At 38.9% G+C, this 12,036-nt stretch overlaps 1 protein-coding gene across 4 annotated transcripts in view; it reads right to left on the bottom strand.

Moving 5' to 3' along the window:
* Positions 1 to 4,599: 4,599 nt before the first annotated feature.
* FSD1L (fibronectin type III and SPRY domain containing 1 like) overlaps positions 4,600 to 12,036 on the bottom strand; it is a 30,035-nt gene continuing 22,598 nt past the window's right edge. For 2 of the 4 annotated variants that reach the window (XM_054397489.1, XM_054397487.1), the window contains exons 10-13: positions 7,844 to 7,941; positions 7,125 to 7,376; positions 6,718 to 6,806; positions 4,600 to 4,728 (exon numbers count right to left, since the gene is read on the bottom strand). In XM_054397489.1, the coding sequence (XP_054253464.1) occupies positions 4,609 to 4,728; positions 6,718 to 6,806; positions 7,125 to 7,376; positions 7,844 to 7,941 (559 nt within the window). In that variant the 3' untranslated portion in view covers positions 4,600 to 4,608. Of the gene's footprint in view, positions 4,729 to 6,717; positions 6,807 to 7,124; positions 7,377 to 7,843; positions 7,942 to 11,844; positions 11,875 to 12,036 lie in introns of all 4 variants that reach the window. The other 2 variants (XM_054397486.1, XM_054397490.1) reach the window with 2 other exon arrangements.

The following is a 12,036-nucleotide window of genomic DNA, read 5'->3' as shown; positions in this document are numbered from 1 at the left end:
TAGTCTTCGGGGCGCTCTCGATCATCGCCTGGTACCAGTGCGGGGCCACTCATCTTCTCCGGCTTCCCAACTCCTCCCTGCGAGCCAGCAGAGGAAAACAGGTTGCCAACGCGCCAGCCGCAACCAGCAGGCCCGAGCCGCCCGCCGCGGCAGCCCACGGGAGCCCTGCTAGTCCGCGGCGGGGGCTCAGCACCCGGATACCAAGGAATAGGCACCCTCACTACCGCGTCCCGCCCTGCCCTCTCCGCGAACCACGGCGATGGGGCACCGCAAGCTGCAGGCGGCCGCCCAACGCTTACCTACGATGCAGCTGCCCGCTGCAAAGCGCCGCCCTCCGGCCTCCGCGCATGCGCAGCAGAGGCCAAGCCCGCCCCGCTGCCGGGGCTTTGCCGGAGCCGCTTGGCGCCTCCCCTGCCGACGACGAAGGGTGTCTTAAGCTCGTCCCATCGAGACCCCACGACGCTTCCCGCTCCCCTCCCTCGCCTCATCCCCCCAGCAGCCGAACCCCACCGTGAAGGAAAACAAGGAAAACTCAGGCACGTCAGGTTTCCAATTTCTGTATTAATACAAAAGCTCGCATCACACACAAGTCAAAATATGCCGCAGGCTCTAAGGCACCCCTGCCACTCATTGTGGACCGCGAGAGACCTCCTTCCCCAGGGCGCTCTCCTCAGGGGCGAGGGGTGAAGCGCTGGCAAGAGAATTCCTGAGGTACAGCCAGGCCACGTTTGGTTAAGGCCGCGTCAGCTGCTCACCGGGAGACGTCGCTGCGCGGGCGGTCGCGGCAAGACGATGCATGGAGGCACAAGGCGATGGAGCATCACCTCAGCTCGGCCTAGCGTCGAGACGGTGAGGGAGAATCACGTCCAGGCTTCCCCTTCCAAGAGGGCATTCAGGCTATTTGAGTTCAGTGAGGTGGGGCGGAGCAATGATCAGTAGAACTCATTGCCTATCAGGTTCACAACCTGTGAGCCTTATCTGACTGAAACACCGAAAAGTCAGATGGTCTTCCTGAGGGAACCAGTTCATTTCCCCAGTCTTAATATGCGATGGTAGTAACGAGACAAGTGCAAAGGGGAGGAAACAGAATTTGTACGATAGCCTCCACTTTTTCTGATCAGAGGATGGCTAAAGAAATAAACCTGTCAGCCTCTGACATCCATATTTGGTATTTGGTGAACTACCTATCACCTGGATGCTCATCCCTCAATGCAGTTCATGCAGCTTTCCATAAAAACAATGAGAGCTACAGATTTGAGATGTATGAGGAACTCAAGGGAAACCTTCAGTTCCTCACAAGTTGTTCTGAAGTTATTTTCACTCTGAAAAGCTACCAAGTAATCTGTACTTTAAAAACAAACAAAATCACTCATTTTGGTCATAAAGAAGAAAACTCCTGTCTAGCCACCAAACAGTATCAGCTCCAGAGCTGAGAAGCTCAGGGAGTACTTAAGTCACCAGGCATATTACACTTAGTGATGATGACGGGGCAAAACTACAGACCTTCAGAAGGTCTGACCAACCCATTGCCAAAGGACAACCCCTCCAGTCCCTGAATTGAATTCCCCTAGGAAAAATGTGACTTCACAGGCTGCATGCACCGCCCTCTAGCTGCAGATACAAATAGCAACGAAGTATCACCAATATTTTGGTACTGGACAGACACTACCTCAGAAAAGAATAAAGAGTCTAAAAAACAAACAAACAAAAAGGCTAAAGTGCTTAAGGCAGTTCTTCATATCCCCATTTACTAAAAAACAACAATCGCACTAGCTGTTAGCAGCAAAAATCTGACATCTGTGCAAACTGTAACAAATTCATCCTTTAGGGGTAAAAAAGGTTAAGTTCATCTAGGGTGCCAGTTAAAGTAAAATTTGCAAGTCACAGTATGAAGTAAAGTACTTCAAGCTTTCTTTTAACTGTTAAAGAAAAATTACATTTTTATGTTGTACATATCAAATTTACCTTGCAGGCTGCACTACATCTTGCTAAAAACAAATCACCAAAAACCAACAGAAACAACCAACTAAAGCCCCCCCCATAACTTTCATCATTTGAATGGGTTTATGTAGGGTTGGAGATTACTCATGGTTCTTTTTCACTACATATTAGCTTACTGTAAACATTCCCATTCTTTCCATAAAGGGAAATTTAAACAGGAACTGTAGCTGAACACCCAATGACTGGGCAGCATGATGTTACCAACCTATTCTGATACCTATTAACCACAGTTGTTCAATAGTAGAAGTCTCAAAGCAAGAAGTACGAATCTTAACCCTTCTTTCCCTGAATGCCACTAGGTTCCAGGTATTCAAATCTCACTCCATCACACACTGAGCCCCTAAAACTCCCAGCCAGGTGTTCATTGCAGTAAAAAAATATTCAAGAACACTATGCAATTTGACTAATAACAGCCATAGATAGTGTAACAGATTCAGACACTGTTCATTTAAGAATCACCTCACCTTCTAGTACCTTCATTTCAAGACCCAAGACACTAAACTGGCAGAGAAAGGTACAGTTAAACTAGGAATTGTTTTGCAATTTCCTCTGCAACAGATTACATTTAATTTTGTTCACAATGCAAATATTTTGAGATGCTCACATTCCAGATACAAAATTAACATTAAAGGCTCAACCATTGTGTCAACTTCATGATTCCTCAAGAGAAACAAAACTTTGTACAGCACCTATAAAAATTAACAATTATGTTTTCATCTGAACATCATAACCAGTTTATTACAAGTTGTTTCAAGGAATTTCTCCTCCTCTTGAGAAATCCTGATGGACACAAAGCACCCACTGATATTCACAAGATTTAACATGATTAGAGGGCTATGTTTTTTTACAGTCTAAATGAAAAACATAGGAAAGGGGCCAATTCATTACAGACCCTATCAGCATCAACTTGAAACTTTTCAGGTGGTATTAGGGAAAAAAAAAACGTTCAGTTCAGAAAGAGTTGATTCAAGCGTATCTGAAAATTATTTCTAGGCTCCTGGACTTGATTAGAGGGATGAAAGCAGATTTAAACAGTCTGCAACACCAAATAATTCTCACTAAAAAATGCAGATTTTCCACAAAGAATATAACACGTTTATTTTAGCTCTCCCAGTATTCTGAATCATTTGACTACTGTTACAAAGCTTGCAACTAAGAATTGAGATGAGGGAACACCCATTTTAGTTCATTTGTGAATGCAAACATATGATCTCCTTCTGGATCTGCCAGCTGCATGGTAGCTGGCAAAGCATTTGCTCCGTTTCCCCATTTGCCTTGCCCTTAAGAAAGGGGAGTAATACTATCCTCTGAAAAGCAGACTCACAGCCACATATACATGGCATACAGCACAAACTAGCAAGTTAAGAGTGGGGTGCTCTCTACAGATGCTACATTTTTGCTGGATAAAGAAATCATGCAATTTTTTTACTTCCCTGGTTATCCAGAAAGTTCCAGTAATCCTCACTAGTTAAAACAGCAAAAATGTGTATTTGGTCTCAGAGAGTACTGCTCTGCCACCAGCCTTGAAGTTGGCTTGAGAGAAAGCCAAACAGATGTTTCAGCAGCACCCCCCATCCTGCTTTGCACACCCAACATTTCTAGGCAGACACATTTAAACTGATGTGCTCCTGCCCTTGTTCCCAGCCTCAGCTGCATTGTAGCTTTGCTAGTGGCAGACAAATATTCGATTTTTCATTCACATCTGATAAACAATGTGAATTACTAATTATCAGAATCCAATTAGAATGCCACAAGACTGGAAAGCCAAGAGATGACCCAAAATTACGAGGTTCTGAAAGAACAGTACCATGCTGAGTTTTAAAAAGCTCTGGAGCTTTGGGTCTGAACCTCTTAGCTGAAACGCTTCCTAGCCCAATGGCAGTCTTACATATTGAGTCTTCACACATGAGGACATAAGAATGGTTTTTAATACCTTTACATTTTTACACATTCCATAATTTGTGATAAATGTCTTATATTTACAGTTCAGCACCTGTTTAAATCAGTTACTCATGGGAAATAGGAAGATTTTGAATCAGAGGAAAAAAAAAAAAAATCAGACTGTTCTTACTTTTTTTTTTTCCATAGCAAGCCTGCAACTTCTTATGATACTTTGTTTTTTAAATGATCTTGCTATTTTGCCAGGCAAGGCTAGCAAATCAATTATTTTTAAAGAACATTTGATATCACAAGTTCTAATGCAAAGCTCAGTAATAATAAAATATACAGTCAAAGTAATTCATATTAGGAGAACTAAGAAAGTGGATTTGTTATATTCTTCATAGAAAAATATTCATAAAATTAATATTCATGTCCATAACAAAAAGCTTAAATACAGTATTAGAAAATTACATAGCTACAGCTCTTGATTCATCCACTTATTTTTCAAGTAGGCAACAGTTCAATTTTCTGCCTGATATTTCTGTCTGGATTCACAGTAAATTCCTAACACTTCAGCGCCAAACTTTTGCACTGTTAACACCCAGGCCTAAAACAGCAGCAGGTAGCAAACCCAGTTTAATTGAATGCTCACAAGCTTCTGTGAGTTAGCAGCTACACAGGAAAAAAAAAAACCTTTCAGAACTAGAAGTGTTCAAATAGACATTACTAGGCAATAATGTTTAAGCTGCTTGTTGAACCACTCAATCCATTTTCACTTCTCTGGAGTGTTTTCACAGCACTTGGCACCTGCAATCCAGCACTCACTGTAAGCCCACCACACCAAATCTAAGGGAGGGAAAAAAAAGAATAATTAAAAAAATAAAATAAATATTCTGAACATGATGAATCATCTGCCTTTCTCTTCTCCTGTCCCACAACCGAACTAACAAAACTTGTCTTGCTGCTGCATTTATTTTCTCACTTGCTCTCCAGTCAGAGCATTCTGTAAGACATTCTAATAACATAGAAGCTCATTTTTAAGACCTTAAAGTCTAAGATGCTTCACAACCTCTGTTGGTATGACTCCATAATCAGGTGCAAAAGATGTGCTTCTAACAGGAAAACTTTTCTGAAGACCAGTGTCATAGTAGCAAGTACTTACAATGACAAATTAACATGAAAGCTACAGATCTGTGATATATGAGGAACTCAAGGGAAACCTTCAGTTCCTCACAAGTTATTCTGAAGTTATTTTCACTCTGAAAAGCTACCAAGTCATCTGTATTAAAAAAAAAAAAAAAAAAAAACTTGCAAGTCACAAGACATAGTATGAAGTATACTTCAAGCTTTCTTTTAAGTGTTGAAGAAAAATTACATTTTTACATTGTGCATATCAAAATTACCTTGCAGGCTACACTACATCTTGCTAAAAAACCCCAAACCATACAAAACCAAATCCAATCAACCAACAACAAAAAAAACCAAAACAAACAAACCAGAATTAAACACACAAAGATTAAAACAAATAAAAACAAACAAAACCCACCAAAAATCCCAACCACCTTAGTAATTCGAGTTCTCTTATGCAGCGTTGGAGAAAAATGGTTCTTTCAAAACCACTACACATTAACTGATTGTAAACATTCCCTTTCTTTCCAAAAAGGGAAATTTAAACAGTGTCTGTAAGACTGCTATCACAAAGCACTAGGAGCTATATGAAATGCAGACTAACAGGCAGAAGTGGGTAAGCAAATACTTCCTTGAATGCCTTAGGAACCAATTTAATGAGTCAGTAATGCTAGAAGGGTGACTAATGCATGTATCCTAACAGTCCTGTAGCTATTCTGTTCCCTGTATTTGAAAAGGATCAGCAAGGCAACTTTAGTCACCCCCAAGTAAATGGCTATTAAAAGCCTAGACTCCCCTTGTCAGTACATCTAGCCAACAACACAAACTGTGGAAAGATTCTGTCTGATACAAGTGAAAAAACAGGTTTTTAGGAATGTTAGAAGTCAGGCTGCCTAGGCAAGTTACTACTTTTCCATTCCTCCTCCTTGCCCAAAAGTATAACTTTATTAATTGGCTTAATCACTCCTTAAAATTACGATGGTGTGTTTCGTACGTGCTGAATTACAAGAGGCTAGAGTACAGTGCCTGGGCAGCTGAGCTGTTAGTATGAACTGGCATGCTGGGCTCCTCCACTTTCCTAAGTCCTCCCAGATGCATCTACTTGATAGCACCTCATGACACAGCCCAGGCCTCCAGATTAAATAATTTAAAACATTAAAGAAAAACCAATACAAAGTAATTAATCCCTTTTCCTGTGCATGTTGTGCAAGGTTTGAGTCTTCAGAATTTTACCAAGTTTTCACAGATTAGCTTAGCACCACAAAAAAATTATGCAGACCAATGTCTGGATGAAAATTCCACTAAGCTTTTAAAGGCTTCAAAGACAGAGCCTTGTATCTCAGAGGGAAGCATCTGTGCTGCTCTCTCTCGTGACACCTGCTTTGACAGCTTGCAGCGACTTGGGCTTCCATCTGATTTGCCTGGATCAATGATTGTACCAGACTCATCATCTACTGCAACGTGCTACTAATTTACCCTATAAAAATGTAATTACTTTTATTTACACAGCTGAGGCATTCAGGTGCAGAGTTCTCCTATCAGAGTGCTATACAAAGCATTACATGAAAGAAAAAGAATAGTTGAGCATTTCTTAAGGTCCTATGTCAGCCAAACCAGTGCTCCCAGTTTTCTCCTTCAAAAAACACTTAGATCTCCAGCAAACTTAATTTAGTGCTATAGACTGAATAAAATTTTCTAGATACTGACCATGAAGCCTGGTAATAATGGTTGGGTAAACTTTGTTCTGAAGGTGTGTAACAGCTCCTTTGAGTTTGCATTATAAAATGCGAGTTGACCTAAGAGAGGCAGAAAACAAGTTGAAATGCATGTTTAAAGGCTATTGCTATTTAATTTTCTGTAAAATGGATTCTCTTCTAGGGAAAAGCTTCCAGGAGATACTAAATACTGTCCACATGACTGTAAAATTCTCAGTTAGTAACTAGCTGTCACATAGATGAACTTAGGTCATCTGACATTACAAATACTGTTACACAAACAGCTCTGGACCTTATTTTCATAAGAGACTAAATCTATCTGGAAGTAATGTAATACTTCATTACTGCTTGGCATAGATAACTAGGTTTTTAGCTAAATCTTTTAAGACTGAAATTTACCTCCATCGAAGTCACAGTATACTCCTATTCTATCAGGAACAGGTACATCCAGAGTCTTGGTTTTATTATTATGTTTTGCTGAAAACGTAGTTTGCAGCCAGTTGTTGATATGAATGCACCAGCTTGAATTAGTCCTTCCCAGCTGGTCAAATTTCCCCAGGTTTCTATATGTTACTCCCACACTGTAGGATTTGCAGTCCTTCTGGGCTCTCACCTCCCAGTAATGCTGTCCACTCTCAACAGCAGTGTCTCCTACATAAAACAAACAAGAAAACATTTAGCTGCTATAACTATGTGTACCTTAACAATGCTTTCTTCTCTATAGGAACCAATAATGTCTTCTATTATATTTTAAGGTGAGGTCTTAGAAATAGAAAAATCTAAACTACAAGGAACAAAAAAAAATTAATGCATAAGAAAACAGAACAGAAATATAAAATAGATTAAGATCGGTGTTACTTATATTCCTTGAGACTGGATACATTTAATGTCAATTCACATTTAATAGCAGTGAACATCAGTCACTAATGGCCTTGTAATAAAGAGCCTCAACAGACTTGATGGCACTTGCTGTAGCACAAAATTCCAGCATTACAGAGACAAAACTACCTTTTGTAGGACAGCATCAAGTATGCAGCCTTGAACAATACACATTTTCATGCAAATTTTTAGCTTATCTGCTCTTCCATAGCATAGCAGACGTAACAAGTTCACCTTACCCAACACTGTGTATGATTCACCAGTAAAACGATCTCTGCTGCCCCTCACTGAGGATCTTGTGCTAACAGATGTCCTCTTAGGAGATGGTGCACCACTTCTAAGAAGACATGAAACATTCAAGATTTGGACACAGTTACAGAAATGTACATTCAAGTTTCCACAACTGAGTTAGGGAGCAATAAGCATACATAAGCTATAAAAACAACACATTAGCTCAGCCACTTCACAGCTCTAGCAATATGCATGCACAAGAACCAAGAGAGATAACAGCCAGAAAAAAACACAAGACACGGTTAACAAACAAGTTCAAAGACAGATGAGAAAAGAAACAGGGGGGGGGGGGGGGAAATCAAGCAGATGTAGGGCACATAGTTTGAAGGAATGTGTGCACTGTGCAGGACTTCAGTAAATTCATGTTTCTGGTTTTCTGCATGAGATTTCCACTAAGTCTTGCAGATCAGCTACAACAATCAGGTAAATGAATACACTGCTGATATTCAATGTCACAAATACGTAATTTTCACTGGCATTTAATTATTAGTGAATGGGAAAATATCAGTTGTATTAAAGCCAGGTCTTTCAGAACAATTACAGCTTATATAAGCAATAACTGAACTACCAGGAAAAAGTGTAACTAATGAAGTATTAAAAGAAATAAACTTATGATAACTTTATTTTAAAATACACACATTGACAACACCACAAAACCAAAGTGTCAAATCTAAAGACAACTGATATTAAGAAAAAGATCAAGTGAGATTTTCACAGTTTAATGAATCACAATTTTTCTTAAAAAATTTAAAATTGAAACACCTAACGTATATTGCAGGGTGGAGATCTTATTCACTTGTATTAAGTCTATCAAAGACTACAGAACAAAAATTGTGTCAGAACACACTGTGCTGAGAGCACAAAGCAACTCCTCAAGAGTCATCATCAAATTTAAGTCTAATCACAAGCAAGGCTTAGATTTTCTAATCATACTTTTCAAAAGCATTCTCAGGAAGCAAAAGCAAAATAATAAAGACCTACTTTGATTTGGAAAACATTTAATGAGCAATCAGCTGCATAAAGGAATAATTCCCAACCTAATGAGGTTTTCAAATATTTCCCTTTACTTCAGTTAAACCCTAAAAAATAATTCCTAGCAATTTAATAATTAAACAAAATAGAGATTATTCACAAATTACAGTGAATATTAAACCCCAGGTAATCATGTCTGGTTATTATTATAAAGGCAATCAGTAGCAAGGTGTTAGAACTTTTCAGACACAGTTATGCAGTTTAATTCTATGTTGAGAAAAAGAAACCAAAACCTTAAAAGTACAAATAAGTCTCTGAAATACACGTGAGAATTACTTTTCAAATCCTCATCCTCTGCAGTCCCTTCAAAGAGTTACCACACTAAGTTTTCTCACAACTTTTCTTTCAGCTGCAACTTGAAGTTAATTGCTACTTAAATGTCCACTAATACAGTGAAGTTTCCTTTCTGAGTCATTCAGCAGTGTTTTCAAGTCACAAAGGGCTAGGAAATATCCCTTTTGCCTAATACCTTCACTAAAACACAGTCACAATGGGAATCAAAAGCTGAGTGGTATTGACATATAATAAGAATGCTAGAATTTCTAGTTCATCTTCATGAGAAAGTTTGGGTTATTCCAGTTACAGAAATCTACAATCACTGATGAAAAGGTTGTCTACTTCATGATCACTATTTAGCCAAATTTGCCGAGGCTGATCAGAAGATAGCTAAACTTCTAAATTGCTTGCAAGAGTTACATGAAGGGGCTCACTGTGTATTGTCCAGGTGTACCATATAAATAGTTTTAGAATTTTATTAAGAGAAAGCTGGAGTTTACTTACCAAAGAAAAAGGTAACGAGTGGCAGCATGGGAAAAAAAAAAAAAAAGAAAGCCAAAGCCAAAAATTTAAGCATCATTTCAGGAGGAACTATCACACTTTGCAGATTTCATCCTGCTTCAAATGCAGAGATCATTCACTCACACTTCCAACAAAAGCTCCTGAAATTTTTCTGTTAGACTCACTGTAATTGAGTTATGCAGGAAGCAGTGTGGCCATTTAGAGATTGCTGTAAGAAAAATGCAGGCACTTTGCTAGTATTTTCTCAAAATTAGGAAGACAAGAGGTCCTCAATATAGTCTGTTCAAGTCTTCTATAAATGGCCACTGCATAGGCTTTGTCAACTCAAAAAAAATCTAACAGCCTTTAACAGTTCAGACAATAATGTTAAGTATTTGGCATAAAAACTTGAACAAATATATTAGTTTGCTGGGATGTTGTTGTTGGTTGGGTTTTTTGTTTGTTTGTGGGTCATTTTTGTTGTTGTTGGGGTTTTTTGTTTGGGTTTTTTTTAGGGGGAGGGAGGGGCTTTTGTTTTGGTTTTGTTTGTGTGTTTTCCCATAGTGCTTAAGTATTCCTTCCCATAAAAAAAGGCAGGCATTATTACTTCAGTAAGTCAGTTTGATGCCCATTTTCCAATGCAGCAGAGTCTTCCTCAGCTAGGAAGCTGTTACATTTCTGCCACTAGTCTGAGACCAGTTATTCTGGTCTCCTGGTTACAATTATTTCCTTCAGCACTGCTGTTAGTCTCAGTTTTCTTACCTATTTCAGCAAATACAACATATTCCAAGCAATAAATATTCTCTTTTGGAGAAGAAATGTCAAGGAGAGATATCAGAAGTTATCTATGGAGGAATACCAGAAATTATCCAGAGGCTATTTTTCTAGTCTGATAAGCATGCTGCACATAATTAAGCATTTTATTGCCATTGTGTCTTTTCAACCCTTGGAAGCTGCATATTTGATGTTTAAAACACTTTAAATGCAACTTCTTCCTCTGACTATGGAGCTAGCTTCAAATTTTCCCTCTAATGAGGACAATGCTGTACATATACTCTCAACAGGGAACAAAAGCCTCCTGCAAGAATCAAAGCTTCTATAAATCTCCTGCTAGAAAAGGTCAGCCTGAAATGCAAAGCTGAACACATGACCATGCCCTTCTATCAAAGTAAAAGCCAGAAGCAGGGAAGTTTTTATTGACAACTACAAAAAGACTCTACACTTTCTGAGCAAGTGGAGGTATCTCCAAGACATTAAAACTTAGTTTATCAGATATTGATACACACTGTGTAGCAGAAGTATTGACTGCACAGCTTCAAGAGCTTGTTTCACATGAAAGATAAATACAGGAGTAACCTACAAGAAATTAGGACTCTGGGCATTCATTTTGTTCCCACAACTTTTAAATCAGTGAGAAGCAGCAAGAGAACAAAAATGAGAAAACTGATTTCTCAAACAGGAGTTTTGCTAGGAAAATCATGTAGAGAAATTGTACATTGAAAAGCACAATTGCACAAGGAACAAGAGAATATTTTAACTGCCTTTACATATCACAAAAAGAGGCTATCTTGCTTGACAAGTGGATTCATCACAGAATTCTCACAAAGCTTTCTGTATATGCCATCAGGCTAAACTCCATCCGTTTTGTAAACGTGAGAACACTCATTTCTTTTCCCCTGATGCCTACTAAAATCTATAGCACAAATTCAGAGACAAAAATGGCTTTGGGATTCAGAAAAAAGAACTAAAAAAACTTAACAGTTGTCAGAAAGGAACTCTGTTGCATTTGTCAAAACCTCAGCGTGCCATCATATGTCAGAAGGTTAAGTAAGCACCAATATATCTGTAGATAACAGGGATCTTTGTATCAACACTAAATTGGATAATGCTTTTCAAGTAATTGCAAATCAGGTCTCCCACATGCTAGGATGTATCCTTCCAAGAAGGCTGTTTTCTAGTCAATGGAAAATACATACATAATCTCTGTGAATTCAAACTAAACTCCAAAATAATTTTTATAACCATGCATACTGTTACTGATAAAGGCTATTAGATTCATTTATCACTGTATCAAGCAAAGTAGCATGGACTCCCAGCAAAACTAGGTGCTAGATCCTAGGAATAAGAGATATATTGTCACCTTCTATTGCTCTTCAGGAGATTCTGGCCACTGTCAACAGAAAGAAGTAGTCATTAAACAAACGTTCTATTACTACAGTAAATTATCCTCGTTTTTGAGATGCCACTGTAACTTACTCTATCATGCTCCCTCTACAGGGAAGGTATTTGTTCATGAATTATCTCAAGCTGCGCTAAGCCAATTTGTTGTTTT

The sequence above is a fragment of the Indicator indicator genome, chromosome Z, assembly GCF_027791375.1.
Source record: "Indicator indicator isolate 239-I01 chromosome Z, UM_Iind_1.1, whole genome shotgun sequence".
Lineage (NCBI taxonomy): Eukaryota > Metazoa > Chordata > Aves > Piciformes > Indicatoridae > Indicator > Indicator indicator.
This window is presented reverse-complemented; position numbering and strand designations above follow the sequence as displayed.